Consider the following 19,021-nt stretch of genomic DNA (forward strand, 5'->3'; position numbering starts at 1 on the left):
ATCAAAGTCATGATATTTATCCAACATTATGCAATCAATAATTTTAAGCCACCCACAAAATTAATTAACGGCCATCATTATTTTTTACCAAATCAACCTTATTATATGGCCAAATTGGACTGGGAAGATAGGAGGAAGGAATTAAAACAAGAAAAAGCATAAAAGATGTCAAGCAAATAAAACGTTTAATGGCATTTGAGATGGTCCAGAAATGCATCCAAGTATCGGTTTTGTCTATCCATATCTCCAAACAGTTCACTCATTTCCTTCACTCTTTCTCTGTAAATTTTCCCATTTTCTTCAACCATCACCAACCTAAGAGACTCGGCCACGGCATTACTGGTAAACGACCCATCTCTTTCATTTCTCGGTACGCAACGACCCATCTTCTTCTCCTCCAAGATCCTAGTATATATTCCTTGATCAGCAGTCAAGGGCAGCAATATCAAAGCTCTCTGAAACTTAAGAGACTCAACCACAGAGCTCCCCCCAGAGTGAGTCAAGTGTCCCCCGACCGATTCATGAGCTAGAATCTTCAGCTGAGGAGCCCAAGTCTTCCACACCACTCCACGTCCTTCGACTCGCTCTTCGAACCCTGCCGGTAAAGCGGCTGCTTGAGTTAATCTTAGTACCCAGAAGAAGGGCAATTGAGACTTTTCCAACCCAAAAGCTATCTCAGTAACTTCTTCTTGTCCCGGTTTCGCTTCAGATCCGAATGCCACGTACACGACACTACCTTTCTCTTGCTTGTCCAACCAACTCTTCATCTTCAACCAAGTCTCTGTCTCTGTTTCATCACCTCCGTTATCATTTTGATCGCCAGCTGGGGATAACTGACCGATTGGCAAAACCGGTTTGTTGTAAATATTCCGAAGCAGCCGAAACCATTCGGGTTCGAAATCGATGCAGCCTCGAATGGCCACCACGTCACAGCTTTCGATTCCGGCTCCGATTCTGTATACATCCGAAACTCCCGAATCGTTAGGTGACATGCTGTCGAATATCCGCTTGATCTCGAAGTAACGAAACGCCACCGTTGTTGGGAAATCGATCCATTTTGGAGGAACCGTGTAGTCCTCAGGCTTGGTTCTGATTTCATAATTAACACTGCTCTCGCCTTTCAAAACCGATGGGGGTCCCATAAAACCGAGAGTTGGTGATATGAATATGCTAAAGAAGGAGGTTTTTATACCTAATTTGGATGCAATTGGAGCTACCCAATAAGGGGCAAAATCATAAATTATCAAATTGGGATTCGAAGATTGAAGGAACAAGGTAACCGATTCTTGGAGACCATCATAAGCTTTCTTAAGGTATTGGATCGTATGGTATGGAACATCGATCGTGGCCTCTGCATCCTCAGGAAGACCTTCGACGTGTGGCAATGGCAGGTTTACAAAGTTGATCGAGTTGGGTGGGAGTTTTGGGAGGCGATTGATGTTTCGAGGGGTGCAGAGGAAGGAGACACGGTGACCCTTTTGAGCAATGAGTTTGGCTAACTCTAGGAAGGGGATCATATGGCCGAAAGCTAGCCATGGGAATAATGCTATGTGAAGCTTATTGTCTTTCTCAGCCATCTCTATAATACTACTTGTCTTTCTCTTCTAGCTCTTGAATCCACTTTCATTAGCTGCCTCAGCCCGGACATTATAGAGAGACTACTATCTGCACGATCTGACCAACTCTTTTTAACTTTTACTATTAATTAATATTTTATTCATGCAGCGTCTTCATGACTCTCCATTACTTACGAACCACGTGTTTGCACTTATTTGAAGAGAGGCACATTGATGTTGATGGTACAACCAATCACTTAGCAAAATGATAAATTGGTGGGGTCAAAGCTCTGGCCCTGGCCGAATGGAACCCACCTGTAGGCTACCATAGGTATTATGATATTGAATAAAAAACCAACATGTAGTGTACGTAAAGATTCCATATCTTCTTTTTTTTTTTTTTTTTTTTTTTGATAAAAGAAAAGATTCCATATCGTATTGATTAATTGCTGAAACCGACCAAATAGATCAATCGGTTCGATTTTATATTGGTTTTACAAATCATCAATGCTCTGATTCGGTTGGGGATACTTGGCTCATCATGCTCTACTTAATTCCATATCACCATGCTCTACTTAAATTTAATTAAACTCATATGCCATCATGCTCTACCTAATTTAATCAGATAATATCTATATATCTGTGCACGTAACAAAAACAAAGGGCAAAAAACAAAAAAGTAACCATGGCAAAACTTGAAACGTGAAAGACAATAATTTAAGAAAAACGTGTGGAGAATTCCATTTAAAATCATATTATTATTTGAGACAAAAGGACTTGCACGTTTTTTGTGTTTTTTGACAATATTAAACGAGAAGAGAATTTCACCCAATTAATGAAGGTTTGAACCTTTTTTTTTTTTTTTTTTGTGGGGGGGGAATATTTAAACCTTAAATAGCACTCAATAGCCTTATAGCTACATTTTTTCTAAAGAGAAAAAGCAGAATAGGATATACATATAGCGGACGACAACAATAAGCTTCACATGGTATTGTTCCCATGGCTACCCTTTGGCCATAAAATACCCTACCTAGAGTATAGATTTGGAGCCGCAATCGAACCCGAATGGCTTCAACTGGTCGAAAATGTTCACGGGAAGCCGGTGTTACCGGTCGGCCAGTTTCCTCATAGTGTATACCTGACAACGGAGATGAAACGGAGACGTGGAGGACCATAAAGGGAGTGGCTGGAGAAGCAGAAGAAGGAAGAAGGGAGTGTTGTGTACGTGCCATTTGGAACTGAGGCGAAACATGCACTGGAACAAATCATGGCCATAGCTCTTGGATTGGAACAGTCTCAGTTGCCATTCTTATGGTTTTTAAGAACCGGATCAGTTGCTTGTGGGCTGATGGAGTTACTGGAAGGGTTCAAGGAACGGAACAGAGGACGTGGGCTGATGTGGAACTAGTTGGGCTCCTCAACTGAAGAATCCAGCTCATGATTCTTTTCGGGGACATTTGGCCCAGTCCAGCCGGGTAGGGTTCAGTGGTAGAGCCTGTTGCATGTCCGAAAACCTATGACTTTATTGACCAACGTTTCCAACCAGGGAATAAATGCTAGGATTTTGGAGGAGTAGAAAATGGGTTACTGTATTCCCAGAGATTATCAAAACGGGTCGTTTAGTAGCGATGCGGTGGCCAAGTCTTTAAGGTTGGTGATGGTTGAAGAAGAGGGGAAAATTTACAGGGACAAAGTCAAGGAAATAAGTGGATTGTTTGCTGACATGGATAGACAAGACCGATACTTGGGATAAAACGTCTTGACTTTCAACGGATTAGTAGCAAATAATTTATTCTATGATTTGTACGTAGGCATTAGTGCTATTTTGTTGTTTCTGGTTTGTTCTTCACCGGCATTTATATTTGATAAATAAGTCGTCTTAGTGATGTGCTTATTACTATTATTATTTCGAAATAGTTTTTTGCTTATTTTTGGATATATAACTAAGAAATTCTTTCAATAATAAACATGGAGATACTTAGTCATCAATTTTGATTTTTTTAATATATATAATATGAACGTCTTAATCTGTCTCCATCATCACAGAACAGTCGATGAGTCAGTTTAGTGTGCATATAAATTTGGCTCTCATTAGCCGTGCACATGCCGCATTCGTTCTCCGAATCCATATCTATATAAATAAACTCCTTTAACAGTAAAGTACAAACAAAAATAGTAGCCGCCTTTTGCGAAAATAACAGAAACAAACCCAAAGCCACACCATGATCACAAACTTGTGATTAAGTGCCTATCTACACTATTAAAATTCAATTATGCAATTAAAAACAAAACAATTAATGATTTCTTTTTTAGCTCCTTCCTCCCAAACTTCAGAAAAAGCTATTTACCAAAAAAAACTTCAGAAGAAGCTTCACAAGATGGTGTCCAATGAATCGTTCCTTTGTTTATTTTGTTTATTTTGTTTATTTTGTTTTTATTTTTTATTTTTAGTGTTACCATTCAATGATTTCAAGATATTATAAATTAGCCGAAAACTGATGTCAGCCCATAATTAATGGACCACACCATCAAATGAATGTGGGAATAATGGTAAAACCTTACTTTTACAAAAGCTTACAGTGTTTATGAGTGTTTAAAAGTGAACATTTACTTGATAATATCAAGCCATAAAACCTGTTATCATTGGACAGGCTTTTTAAATACTATTTATACTATCCATGTGGTATATCTTTTCGATGAAATAATTCTGTGGTGTATCTTTTTTCACAATCCATATGGATTCCACCGCTTGACGAGATGCCAGAGTTGTAGAAATTTTTGCAAGCACCCTGACATGAAAATTCAAACATTACATAATTATCATTAAAAAAGAAGGGAACCACACTAGTCAATTATTGTCTTAACTTTCCAATCCGAAAAAATAAATGAATAAATAAAATATCAAAGCTTATAACACAAATTCTAAAACACACCCAACAATGCAAAGGTTCAAAGTTTGGACTTAAATGATTAAGCATATGATTTTTTTTATTTTTTTTTATCTTCAGTAGCCATTTGTTGTCTGTGCATTCAATTGTCCTTTGCCCTTAAACTTGATTTGGCCATGTCCATAAATAATAGAAGATGGTGAGGGAAACTAATTAGATTTGAAGAAGAAAGAAGAGAAGTCAATCTTGGAGAGTTGGAGTCATGGTGGATCAGAAAGAGTGGTGGAGGATGATCGGAGAAGACGAAGTGAAGATGAGATAAAAAGCCTATTAATTAATTAAACCTTAAAAAAAATTGATATTTTTAAAATACCTAAATTTCTTTTACAGGGCAGGTGCAATTATACCTTATTAATTGCTTTAGTAAATATTATAATATTTCAAATAAAATATCTGAACTCATCTAAATTGAAAAGATTAAAGCGAATTGAAATATTCTATTGGAGCAAAACCGAAAAATTAAAAAGTACCTCAATATTGCCACCCAAGTGATCACGTGGTGTGGTCGAGATTATTGGAGGCAAAAGAGTGACAAATGCAGCACTTTTACCAAATTTATGTATTCTGTTCAATACATGTAGTACAGTATTCATCTATTACGTGAATGATTTATATATCGTGAATATTCACAACGAAAAAAAATTATTATAGTTAATATTATTACAAAAAAAATATAATAATAATTATTTTAAAAATTATCATTAATATTTATAGTTTCCATATGGACTATCTATATTATAAACTTTTTCTATATATATATATATATTCAATTTATATTTTATATATTTTATTATATATACTCAATTCATACTTAATAAAATGCTTATCTTTTATATATATATATATATATACTATTTTATACATTTTATATTTTTTAAGAGATTATTTTTTTAAAATAGAATTTTAGTGATTGAATATTAATAAAAAAAATCTGATATTAAAACTATTAAATCAATTTTATATAAGCTTCTATATATATATATATATAATTATAATTTTCTCTAAAAAAAAATATGCATATATTTATGTAATTTGATTGGTTCCTATATTTTTCTATCTTTTAAGTTCAGAAATAATTCGTTTAGATTGGATATATATTTACTTCCCTAAAGTTGTATGGGATTTAACCGGTGACCAAAAATGAAGGTGAAAGGAAGCATATGGATGCTTCATTATTGGATGTAATTGGCAAGATTGACGTGCTAACAATTAAATTGATTTCTTTACAGATAGTTTAAAAAAATAAAAAAGGATTCTGAGATTTTTGTATACGTAGAAAATGCTTATTTATCATTGAAACCTATGATATTATTGACCTTTGGTGCAGACCAATGAATAAACACTAGGATTACCAAAAAAAATATAAAATATAAAATAAAATGGGTTATTGCATTCCGAAAAATTATCAAAACGGATCGTTTAGTACCGATGCAGTGACCAAGTATAGCGATGCAGTGGCCAGGTCTATGAGGGTTTATTTATTTATTGTTGAATAGGCCGAGTCTCTGAGGCTGGTCATGGAAGAAGGTGAGGGGAAAATTTGCCGGGATAAAGTCGGGGAAATGAATGGACTGTTTGCCGACAGGGATAGACAATACCTCTGCTTAAATAATTTCCCCGGACCCGTCTTCGATCCTCCTTCCAACGAAGATTTTTTTTTTATTAAATAATATATATTAAAATATTATTAGATGATATAAAAAAATAAATTTTTAAATAGATAATTAAATTAAAAAATAATTTAATTAAATATTATTATATTATTTATTATATTATTTGATAAATAAATTTAATAAATATTTTTATAACTTTAATATTATTGAAAAGTTATACTTGTTAATTGAAAAATTATATAAATATGAATGTGTATCAATCCCCATTATTAACTATGTGACACACTTCCACATTTATTCTCATTCCTATTTGTGTAATCCACTTGCAACTTATGTAATTCATTTACTAATATTAATAATATACCAATATTAATTATGTATATTACTATGTAACCCAATTCTAAGAGGCTATGTTAACAACAACAATATACACAAGTAGGGTTTTTTAATGGGCGAACATCTGCAATTTTATATAGTGTTGTTTATAAAAATATCAATTTTTAAAAAAAATTTCGTCAACATTATTATACAAAAATTATGATATTTTTAAAAAATAATTATTTTTTTAGATATCCATATAATTAAAAAATACGGACCTTTATGCTATATAATTGTCATATTCAAGTATAAGATAATTCTTTTTCTTCCTATATTTATCTTTTCTCTTTTGTTTTGAATTTATATTTTCTTTTTGTGTTTATAATCTTAGTTTGTTTTGCAATTACATCATATCAAAGTTTCTATCAATTTGACATCATGTTGAGGTAAATTTTGTGCTTACAAAAAAGGTTAATGCAAGTTTACCAAATTATTTGACTTAAGATTACTTAATTGTATAAAAGTTTAGCTAGTTACGATTTAATAATAGTTAATTTAATAGCGGATGACTAAATATGCAGCCGTCCTTTTGCATTTGCATTGCCATCTTGCAGGTATATCATTTTTGTCAAAATTCTTTATGAGTTGTTACTATTTTTCTATTATAACCGAAACATACCCAAAACCACACTATGATCACAAACTCATGATTAAATTGCTCATGATTAAATTGCCTGTCTATGCTATTAAAGATTTAATTATGCTTTCAAGCAAAATATATATATATATATATATAAATTCTATGTTACGGATCACGTTTAAATTAATATTTTTTAAAAAAAATATTAACTTTTATTGTATATATATATATATATATATGTACACAATGTATATAAGAAAATCGATTTTTTTTTTTTCAAAACAGTATCGTGATCCTCACCACACCGTAAAAACTACTCGTTGTATGTATTCAATTATGCAATTGAAAAAATTAAAAACGAACAATGAATTATTTCCTTTTTAGCTCCTCCCTTCAAAACTCCAGAAGAAGCTTTAATAGATGGTGTCCAATCAATCATTTCTTTTGTTTTTGGGTCCGCCGCTACCGTTCAATCATTTCAAGATAATATAAATTAGCCGAAAGCTGATATCAGCGCATCGGCAATGGATTATAACAAATGAATATGGAAATAATCCTTTTTTTTCACGCGTATCTTCTGCCAGGAGCATATCCAATTAAAAATATATTTTTATTATTTATATTTTTAAATTTAATATTGAAATATTCTTTTTTAATTGTCAATGTAATATTAATGTCAAATTTTGGTATTATTTTTTCAATAATATATACTAAAAAATAGTATTAACAAAAATTATGAAAAAAATTAAAATTTGAAAATTATATTATTTAATCATGTAGACCTCATAAATTTTATTGTAGTAAGGTGGTCTACTACTAAAAGTTTCCATTCTAGTTTTAGTGCCCAATTTTAATACTTAAAAAAAATTAAACACTCAAAATTATATTATTTAATTATGTAGATTCTATAGATTTTATTGTAGCGAGGTTATTTAAAAAAAAAAAATGCTAATCGACATTTTTTGCATTGTACTATCGAAGAACATAAAAAAAAAACATATTTAGATTATATTTTGCCATTACAATAGTAAAATGCAATATTATTGGAGATGCTTTAATTATAAGTGATAAATTTTATTGATATCATTTCCATTTTATCATAATTATATTTTTTATTTATCTTTTTTAGAAATTTTTATTAATATATTTTCAGTTTTTTTAATCTATCAAAGCATATATAACGTTTTAGTGGCAGATGGATATTTTTGTATGTTCTTTCTTTAAAAAAAAAAAATGTATTTTACAATTAATAATTTGTAAAATATAATTTTGATCTTTAATTGTCAACGTTAATTGGTAAAAAATAATTGATGGGTCTATTTGGATATAATAGAAAACTGGATATAATAGAACTGAAAAAAAGACAGTAACTTTGGCCTTCATAAAAAGTAGAATCTTAATATAATTAAGATAAAATTGAAGACGATCAAATAAAATTTACTAATCAATTAACTATCCGAACTCTTAGTCTCAGTGTTTTACAATAATTTGTTTTATCTAATTTCTTAATTTATTTTGAAAATATTTTCAAAAAACTAAATCCGTCATTATTTGTTCTAAGAAATACTAACAGTTTTAAAACAAAACAAAAGAGTTATGGCAGAAAAAAAAAAATATATATATATATATATATATCACAAATCAAAAGAGGTATCGTGGGAAAAAAAAAATATATATATATATATAATAGAAAAAATTCTCATCAACACAATAAAGTCTCTCGAACTGGGTATTACATCAATATCTGACAGTTGACATCGTTTGTAATAGAACCAGCAGCAACAAGATAAAACAAAATCACATGCATCATGCTCTTCTTAATTTAATGATAAAAACGGATAGCTTATTGACATTAGTTACATATAATCTAATTTCCCCATCTTCTTCTCTTTTTCTTTTTTCTTTTTTCCTTTTTTTTTTTTTTTTTTGGGAGATTGTCTATCGGACAACGGCGAATATCAGAATAAAAAATTTACAATATATATACACAGGTACGTATGTATATATATATATTAAAAAAAAGCAAAATTTTGAACATCATCAAAATTTATATGAGATTCATATATATATATATATATAAACTTTCAGCACCTTTATTAAGTTATTAACCCATAAATTATTTTAAAGATTAAAATTTAGAACTGTTTGGGTAATCTGAATAAGTTATGTAACATATAAAAATTTTAAAAAGGTAAAATGATCTCCGTTAATGCCCATTTAAGTACTAAAAATAATTTTACATTTTAATTTTAATCTTTTAATTATTAAAAATAAATTTATATCTCAATTTTTAAAAAAATTCAAACGTTAAAAAAATAAAATTTTAATAGAAAAACCATAAAAATATTCTGATAATATAATTTTTCTATATATATATAAAATTTAGAAAATTATTTTTCAACCAATATTCTTTGTAGTTTAATTATTTTTGAATTTTGTGCCCGTAGTGATGAGTAAGCACCAGCATCCCCTAATTGGCGGCATCAATCCAGAAGCTTGTCGCCATGACATTTTAATTGATAACTCACATTAAACAAAACAAAATTTTCATTATGATTATACTTTGTTTAGGATAATGGAATTTACATAATGAAATACATACACATTTCACACACATTTTGACATTCAAAAAGTTAGAGAGTGGAGGCCGTGTGGTAGCTCTGATGGCAGGGAGAGCCTCACCAGCAACCAAAAAAAAAAAAGAAAAAAACAAAAAGTTAGAGAGTGATTTTTGACTAATACAACATTTGTTATAAATTTCAAAAACGTTGAAACTACATGGATTATCGGTGCCAAACATGGATATATAAATTTGGTTGCGGTACAGCTAGCAACCGTCTTTTAACTCTTTTCCAGAGAAGAGAAAGAATTTGAAATGCAAAACCATTAACCAAATTATAGATGGCGGAGAAAGATAAGCTTCACATAGCATTATTCCCATGGCTAGCTTTTGGGCATATGATCCCTTACCTAGAGTTTGCAAAACTCATTGCCCAAAAGGGTCACCGTGTCTCCTTTCTCACAACCCCTCGAAATATCTATCGCCTCCCAAAACCACCTTCCAATTCAACCATTCAGCTCAACTTCGTCAGCCTCCCGTTGCCTAAAACACAAAATCTCCCCGAAGATGCAGAAGCTACAGTCGATGTCCCTTACGATAAGATCCAATATCTTAAAAAGTCTTACGATGGTCTCCAAGAATCAGTCACACTCTTCCTTGAAGCTTCACGTCCCGATTGGATCCTATACGATTTTGTTCCTTATTGGGTCGCTCCAATTGCATCTAAAATGGGTATTAAAACAGCCTTCTTTTCCGTCTTCACAGCCTTCAATCTTTCTTTTCTTGGACCCGTATCGGTTTTAAAAGGTGAGACCGATGATCGGAGAAAGATTGAAGATTTCACCGTCCCTCCGAAATGGATACCTTTTCCCACAACGGTGTCGTATCGTTACTTCGAGATTAACCGGATATTTGACTTCGTGACGGTTAATGATTCTGGTGTTCAGGATGTGTATAGGTTTGGAGCCTCACTTGAAAGCTGTGATATAGTCGCTGTTCGAAGCTGCTCGGAATTCGAACCCGAATGGATTCAACTGCTTCAGAATATTCATCAAAAACCAGTGTTACCGGTCGGCCAGTTTCCTCCCTTAATAGGTGATAATGGAGACGAAACCCATCAGACATGGAAGACGTTAAAGGAGTGGTTAGACAAGAAGAAAAATGGGAGTGTTGTGTATGTCTCATTTGGAACTGAGGCAAAACTAACTCGGCAAGAAATCACCGCCATAGCTCTTGGTTTGGAACAGTCTCAATTGGCCTTTTTATGGGTTTTAAGAACCGGCTCGGTTGCTGGTGGGCTAGTCCAGTTACCGGAGGGGTTCGAGGAACGGACAGGAGGACGTGGGCTGATGTGGAACAGTTGGGCCCCTCAGCTGAAGATTCTAGCCCATGCCTCGGTTGGGGGATATTCGGCTCACGCCGGGTGGAGTTCGGTGGTAGAGTCGGTTGCATTTAAGAAACCTATGATTTTGTTGACCTTCGTCGCAGACCAAGGAATAAACGCTAGGATTTTGGAGGAGAAGAAAATGGGTTACTGTATTCCCAGAGATGATCAAAACGGTTCGTTTAGTAGCGATGCTGTAGCAAAGTCTTTGAGGTTGGTAATGGTTGAAGATGAGGGGAACATTTACAGACACAAAGTCAAGGAAATGAGTGGACTGTTTGCTGACAGGGATAGACAAGACCGATATTTGGATAACTTCCTGGACTACCTCAAATCGCATAAAACGTCTGAACTTTCTACAGAGCAGAGGAGAAAATAATTAAATTATTTTATGGTTTTTATATCCGAGTCATCTGTATATCATTGTAGTTTCTGGCTAATTTGTTCGGTGTGTCGTGTGCTGTTTTTTTTTTTTTTTGAATTATTATTTATTATCGTTTTTCTTCTTCATCTTATTGTTGGATATGTAAACTTTCCATCTTAATTTTATATATTTGTCAGTCCGCTCTTCATCCTCAGCGGTGGTGGCGGTGGTGGCATCATTGTTATCATACTTCGCCTTGTGCTTTTCATCACCTTTAAATGGAAAAACAAAAAATATTTTATAAAATTTATTATTAGTTTGCTAAAATTAAACATAATATTCTTTGCTGTGCTTTTATTTTTTTAATTTGATCTTTGAGTAGAGAATTGGAATTCAAAAGAGACAAATGTGTATTGATAAAAAACGTTAGCCAAATCATCAAACATGTGATGGAGTAGTGTTGTATGTGTTTTTTTGTTTTTCTTTTTTGAGTTGATTATTCGAATTTTTAAATTTAGATCATAAGGTTTTATGAGTTTTCAAACTAGTTCAGCTCAAACTTATAGAATTTTAAAATATTTTATTTAAGATTAGTTCAACATGTTTATAAAAATTTTAAATTTAGCTTAGTTTATTTCATTTAAATACAAAAGTCTAAAAATTTATCATTTAATTTTTACTTTAACATTAAATTAATACTAAATTTCATTGTTCAACTAAATTTTTTGATAGAATTTAATTATGATATTAAAAATAAAAATTATTGTTTACATATATAAATATTTAATGTGTTTAAATAATATAATAAATTTTATATAGATATGTATTAAAAATAAATTCGAGATATTCGTTAACTACTTAATAGCTGCCTTTGTTATACAAGATTGGCTCGTAAACTTTATTTTAATAACACGTCCAGTTTGAACATGTCAAATTAAATTGATTTTAAAGCTGATCAAAAACTATTAATACCTATTTACAGCATTACATTCCATGTATCTTTTAATAGTATGGATCTGTGTCGTAATAATTGTAAAGACATATATATATATAGTAAATTTGTTTTTTGTTTTTTTTTTTTTTTCAAAAAAAGAGGTATGGTTGCACTGCTTTCTTTTATACTTTGGAGTTTTCTAACAAATAAAGCATCATTAAATAACTTACTGAACAATGAAGAGAGTGGAGAGAAATCATTTCATGCATTTTTAACACACGGATCTTTCTCGCAATAATTATATATCTATATACATATATATGTAAATGTATATATAAAAGCGTAGTTGCAGTACTTTCTTTTATATATTTTGGACTTTTCTAATAAATAAAGCATCATTAAATAACGTACTGCAAAATGAAATTTCAAGCATCTGTTAGCAGCATGAATCTTTCTTGCAATAATTATATATAGAAAAACATATAGGTGCACAACTTTCTTTTATATATTTTGGAGTTTACTAATAGATAAACCGCCACTTTTTTTTATAAATAAAACACCATTAAACAACTATGAAGAGGCTAAAATAAATAAATTTATTTCCACATACTAAGTTGGAAGGGAAGATCCAAGGTCCTTAACAAATCTTCTTTCTAACATTGTATCCACATATTTAAATGTAAAGGTTTTATCATTTAATAATTTAAGGTAGCAGCTTCAAGAAAAGTAACGGAGTCAAATTACATGTTAACGGTCAAGATTATTGAATCCATTGCCTCCATTAAAGTTTTATTCTCTTTTTCGTATTTCCATTTTTGTTAGATAAATAACACAATCTCATTTCATTGTAAGAAATAGTTATTTTTTTCATTTACGATGTATTTGGTGCATGAATTAGATGGTGGAACAAGAAAACGTTGGAATTACTAAAATATTTATCAAATTTATTTTCCAAATAATACACTAATATTTAATTATTTTTTTAAATTTATTTATTTATTTACAAATCAATTTTTCATATTTTAATTATATAAATATACTAATTAATAATATTTTAACACAACTTATTGAATAAATAAATTTGATAAATGTTTTAGTACTTATAACTTACTAATAAGAAAATGTATTCTTAAAATTTTGATATTCCTTAATTTAATTAGATTTTTAAAATTTGATTTATTTATTTCTATAAAATCTCAATTCTTCAAAATAGAAATTATTCTTTTTAAAAAAACTCAGAGTTTATATTTCCTAAATTAAAATAATAGAAAAGCAACCTATTTTATTTCCAATTTCTTTTATATTTGTTTCAGCTACTTTCTTTTTAGCCTTTTTTTTTACACAATTGCTATCAAAACAAAGAATAGGATTATCCGTATTTTATTTCTAGAAGTTACTTATCTTTATTTTTTAAAAATTATCATTCCTGCAATTAAGAATGACCTCATTTTTTTAAATATTTTTAAATAATATGTCATTTTATCATTTATCGATAACATTTTTTGTTTTTTCAAAAGAAAGAATGAGATCCTATCCGTATGGAGGGTATTGCTGCTTTACAAAACAGAACAAAAAAGGACCATAATTAACAAATTTTATTAACTAAAACATGACTGGCGTGATGGAGTTTAATCAAAACGAATCTGATGCTATCTTACGTGGGACCCTGATAATAAAAGGCTACGATGAAACAGGACAAAGCTGACAGCCTAAAATCATTTTCAACGCTAAAAATTTGTAAAATCATGACGGCATATATATTATGTTATGGGTACCCCGCGCACCATGTGCTTGTAAATTCTAACATAACTAGTCATAAACAAATAAAAACAAACAAAAAAATTGAAAAAAGAAGTACACTGATCAATTATTGTACTCCACTTCCAAAAAAAAAGCAAAAAATCAAATTGGTACTCATTGTTTTTTTCTTAAAATGGTATCATTACACGCCAAAAGAAAAAAATAAGGGTTTCATACAACACAAATGCTCGAACACACCGATCGAGAATCACAAATCGTCGAACCGGTTGGTGATTTTAGACATTTTCATGAACTCTCTTTCCATCTTCTGCTTCTTTTCCAGGTCTGTTAATTGCAAGGTGATCAAGAAACTTATCCGCGTACTTTTCTTGTCTAACCTTGTCACCAAACAGCTTGCGATCATCTCCTCTCCTCAGCCTTCTCTCTATGACACTTACTTACCCTTCTTCCTCAACAACTCTCAGCAAATCAGCCACGCCTTGCCACCTAAACGACCCGTCGTATTCATCTCTAGGAATCGCATACCCAACTTTTTTATCCACAAAAAGCGAGCTATTCATTGCTTTTCATCACCTTCAAATAGAGAAACAAAAAATATTTGTATAATTTATTATAAGTTTGCTAAAATTAGATATAATATTCCTTCCTGTGCTTTGATATATATATATATATATATATTTTAATCTATGAGTGAAAAATTGGATTTCAAAGGGACAAATACGAATTAATAGAAAACTTTTAAGCAAATCATCCAACATGTGATTGAGAATTGTTGCGCATACTTTTTTCTTTTCTTTTCTTTTTTTAAGTTGAATATTTAAATGAACCAAATCTAGAGAAATAGTATTGCTTTTCAGCATGTTTTTGAAAAGTTCACACTAAATCTCTCGATTTGGTTCATTTAAATACAAAATTTTAAAATCTAATTTAAACATTTAATACTATTTAACACTAAATTATTAATAAATAACATTATTCAATTTTTTTATAAAATTAAAAGTTTATAATATTAAATATAAAACATATTGCTTATGTATCATAAATATTTAGTATAGTTAAATTAATAAAATAATTTTTATATAGATATGTATAAAAAATAACTCCGGATATTATACATAAATATTTAATATAGTTAAATTAATAAAATAATATTTATATAGATATGTATAAAAAATAATTCGAGATATTTGTGAATTACTTAAGAGCTTCATTTGTTATATTAGATTGGCTCATGAACTTAATAACGAATTAGTTTGAACAAGCTAAAATTGAATCGCTTTGGAGCCGATCACGAACTACTAATCCTATTTACAGCACTACATTTCCTGCATCTTTGAATAGCATGGAGCTTTCTCGTAATAATTTTATATATATATATATATAAAGCATATAGGTGCACTGCTTCTTCTTCTTCTTTTATTGTTTGGAGTTTTCTAATAAATAAAGCATCATTAAACAACTTACTGAAAAATGAAGAGTGCATAGAAATCATTTCGTGCATATTTTGACACATGGATCTTTCTCTCAATAACTATATACATATATATATATATATATATATAAAGAGCATATTTGGACTACTTTCTTTTATATATTTTGGAGATTTCTAATAAATAAAGCACTTATTGAAAATGGAAAATTCGTGCATCTTTCAACAGCATGGATCTTTCTCGCAATAATTATATATATATATATATATATATATGAGTGCACTACTTTCTTTTATATATTTTGGAGTTTTCTGAAAAATAAAGCACTATTAAACAACTACTGAAAAATGGAAAGGTTGAAATAAATAATTTATTTCCACAAACTAGGTTGGAAGGGAAGATCCAACGTTTCTAACATTGGTATCCACATATCTAAATGTAAATAATTTATCATTTAATAATTTATAAGGTAGCAACTTCTATCATTTAATAATTTAAGGTCGCAGCTTCAAAAGTCAAAAATACATGTTAACAGTCAAGATGGTTAAACCCACTGCCTCCATTAAAGAAAGATAGTTTTATCCCCTTTTACATATTTCCATTTTGTTAGATCAACAACACAATCTGATTTAACTGTAAAAAAACTTTTATTTCTTTCACTTAGAACACATTTGGTTTACAGATTAAATAATGGTATAAAATACAACTTGATATTTTTTAATTTGGTTGAATTTTTAAAATTGGGTTTATCTATTTGTATAAAATCTAAATTTCTCAAACCAAAGAATTTTTATTCATTTTAAAAAACTTAAAATATATATTCTCTAAAGTATAGATATAGAAAAAAATGCTATTTTATTTTGTTTTTATTTTTCCAAGCTTCCATTTTTTTTAACCTTTTTTTGTCACTTTTTTTTGCATGTTTTTTTATAAATGCTATTAAACTAAAAAATAAGAATAATTATCCTCTTCGACTCTTTTTTTATTCCTGGAAATTCCTATTTTTTTTTTTTTACTTTTTACAAATGTTTTTAAATAAAGTGATTTAATAATTTGTGGATAAAATGAAAAAAAAAAATGAAAAAAAAAACATAATGAGATCCGGATCCATTAAAAATATAAAATTCAAATATCAAAATTAAGATTGACTTTTCAAAATTTTAAGAGGCCATTGCTGCTTTTTCAAAAAAAAAGAAAAGAAAATTACCATAATTAACTTATTGACTGAAACATGACTGACGTGAGTTTATTCAAAGTGAATCTGATAATATAAAGGCCGGCATGGAACAGCCTTGTCACCACGTGTACAAAGCTGACAGCTCAAAATCCTTTTCAACGCTGTAAAATCATGACATAAATAATATGTTATTGGCACGCCGCACCATGTGCATGTAAATTCTAACATAACTTAATCATCAACAAAAATAATAAAAAGAATTAAGAAAAAAAAAAAAAGAGTAAAGGACACCTATCAATTATTATCCTCTACTTCCCAAAAAAAACAAAAAAAAAAAAAAAAGCAAAAAATAAAATTGGTAATTATTGTTTTTTCTGAAAATGGTTCCATTACAGGCCAAAGAAAAAAAAAAAAAAAAAAAAAAAAAACAAACCAAGGATTTCATACGACACAAATGCTCGAACACACCGAGACACACAAATCGTCAAACCGGTTGGAGATTTTAGACATTTCTATTAACTCTCTTTGCCAGGTCTGTGAGTTACGAGGTGATCAAGAAACTTATCCACGTACCTTTCTTGTCTAACCTTGTCACCAAACAACTTGCTCATCTCCTGAGCCTTTTCTCTATAACACTTCCCTTCTTCTTCCACAACAACAAGTCTCAGCGAATCAGCCACGCCTTGCCTCGTAAACGACCCGTCGTATTCATCTCTAGGAATCGGATACCCAACCTTTTTATCCACAAAAAGAGAGCAATTCAGACCTTGATCGTTGGCAATGGTGAATAACACAAGCGGTATTGAAAACTGAAGAGCTTCAATCACTGAGCTCCATCCTGAATGGCTCAAGAACCCTCCAACAGAGTCATGAGCTAAAATATTGAGCTGAGGTGCCCAAGTGGTGCACACAATTCCGCGGCCTTTGGTTCGTTCTTCGAACCCTTCTGGTAGTTGAAGCTCAGAATCCATTGGATCATGATGGAGTCTAAGAACCCAGAAGAAAGGCAATCCAGATAGCTCCAATCCATGAGCTATCTCGGTGAGCTCGTCTTGTCTAAGTTTGGCTTCTGTACCAAACGCAATGTATACTACCGAGCGTTGAGGTTGCGAGTCTAACCACTTCTTAATCCACCCCCAATCGTGATTGCTGTCTCCATTGACGACCGGTTTTGGTGCTAGAACACCAACCGGAAAAACCGGCTTCCGATGAACATCTGGCAAAAGATTCGACCATTCCGGTTCGAACTCCGAGCAAGTTCTCACCGCCACAACATCGCAACCTCTCAAAACCTCTACGAAACTACGGAAAGTCGACATAGCTCCGTCATCGCCGGTTATACCGTCATAGATTACTTTAACCTCGAACATTCGATATGCTATGTTAGATGGGAATGGAACCCAATAGGGTGCCACTGTGTAATCCTCTGGCTTGTTTCGATCATCGGGAGTCAGTGTTGGTCCCATGAATGACAAACATGACGCAGTGAATATGGAGAAGAAGACGCTCCGAATTCCCAAGTTTCTAGCTATGTCTGATAACCAGTGAGCTGTGAAATCGTACACAACCCAATCTGGTTTCGAGGATTGGAGTAGCTGGGACATCGTATCTTGAAGAAGATCGTGCGCGTTCTTTAGGTAAGGGACTTGTTCTCTTGGCAAGTCTATGGTGGCTTGAGCTTCTTCAGGGAGGTTCTCTGAGCGAGGAAGTGAGATTCTGATGAAGTTGATTTGAGAAGAAAGATTTGGAGGAAGTTTAGGAAGGCGATCGATGTTTCTTGGAGTGGAAATGAAAGAGATAAGATGACCCTTTTGAGCGATGAGCTTAGCAAGCTCTAGGAATGGATTCATGTGACCAAAAGCTAGCCATGGAAACATGGCTATATGAAGCTTAGTTTCTTCTTTGGCCATTATTGATTCTTTCCAACGGTTTAACTTCTGATATCAGAATTTTTTCTCTAGAAACTTGCTGTTTGCAGTACTACTCCTTTGGGGCTAAATAAGTAGGCAACAACATGTTTCTGTCCATCGTTAATTTTTTTTTTTTTCCCTTTCTTTATTAGTTTTTTGACAGCTTTTTCGATCGTTTTATTATTATTATGGCAAGTGGCGACGAAAAAGTTTTATTCCCATGCCTGTATTTACCAAAAATAATAATAATAAACTATATATTATACCAAAAGATCTAGTATATTTAATTTGACTGGTCCCCATCCCTATTATCATATGTATTTTTCTATTTATTTTTTAGGTCGACAGAAATGAATGCTTTTCTCTAATGACTTATATATATATATATATATATATTAATTGCTCCCTAAAGTTGAAAAAAGTAAG

At 31.2% G+C, this 19,021-nt stretch overlaps 3 protein-coding genes across 3 annotated transcripts in view; 1 reads left to right on the top strand and 2 right to left on the bottom strand.

Annotated features, from left to right (window-relative positions):
* LOC107435906 (UDP-glycosyltransferase 91A1-like) overlaps positions 1–11,627 on the top strand; it is a 108,788-nt gene extending 97,161 nt beyond the window's left edge. The window contains exon 2 of the mRNA XM_060818748.1: positions 11,233–11,627. Within this exon, the coding sequence (XP_060674731.1) occupies positions 11,233–11,398 (166 nt within the window). The 3' untranslated portion in view covers positions 11,399–11,627. The remainder of the gene's footprint in view (positions 1–11,232) is intronic.
* Positions 16–1,697, bottom strand: LOC107425145 (UDP-glycosyltransferase 91A1-like). The gene has a single exon (XM_016035085.4). The coding sequence runs from the start codon at positions 1,575–1,577 to the stop codon at positions 186–188; it is 1,392 nt and encodes a 463-aa protein (XP_015890571.3). The 5' UTR covers positions 1,578–1,697; the 3' UTR covers positions 16–185.
* Positions 11,628–16,616: 4,989 nt separating the features above from the next.
* On the bottom strand, positions 16,617–18,816 carry LOC107425153 (UDP-glycosyltransferase 91A1-like). The gene is made up of 2 exons (XM_016035093.4): positions 17,259–18,816; positions 16,617–16,846 (listed from the first exon to the last, which is right to left on the bottom strand). The coding sequence occupies exons 1-2, from the start codon at positions 18,593–18,595 to the stop codon at positions 16,804–16,806; spliced, it is 1,380 nt and encodes a 459-aa protein (XP_015890579.3). The 5' UTR covers positions 18,596–18,816; the 3' UTR covers positions 16,617–16,803.
* Between the last annotated feature and the right edge of the window lie 205 nt (positions 18,817–19,021).

The sequence above is a fragment of the Ziziphus jujuba genome, chromosome 7 (genome assembly GCF_031755915.1).
Source record: "Ziziphus jujuba cultivar Dongzao chromosome 7, ASM3175591v1".
In the NCBI taxonomy this organism is placed as follows: Eukaryota; Viridiplantae; Streptophyta; class Magnoliopsida; order Rosales; family Rhamnaceae; genus Ziziphus; species Ziziphus jujuba.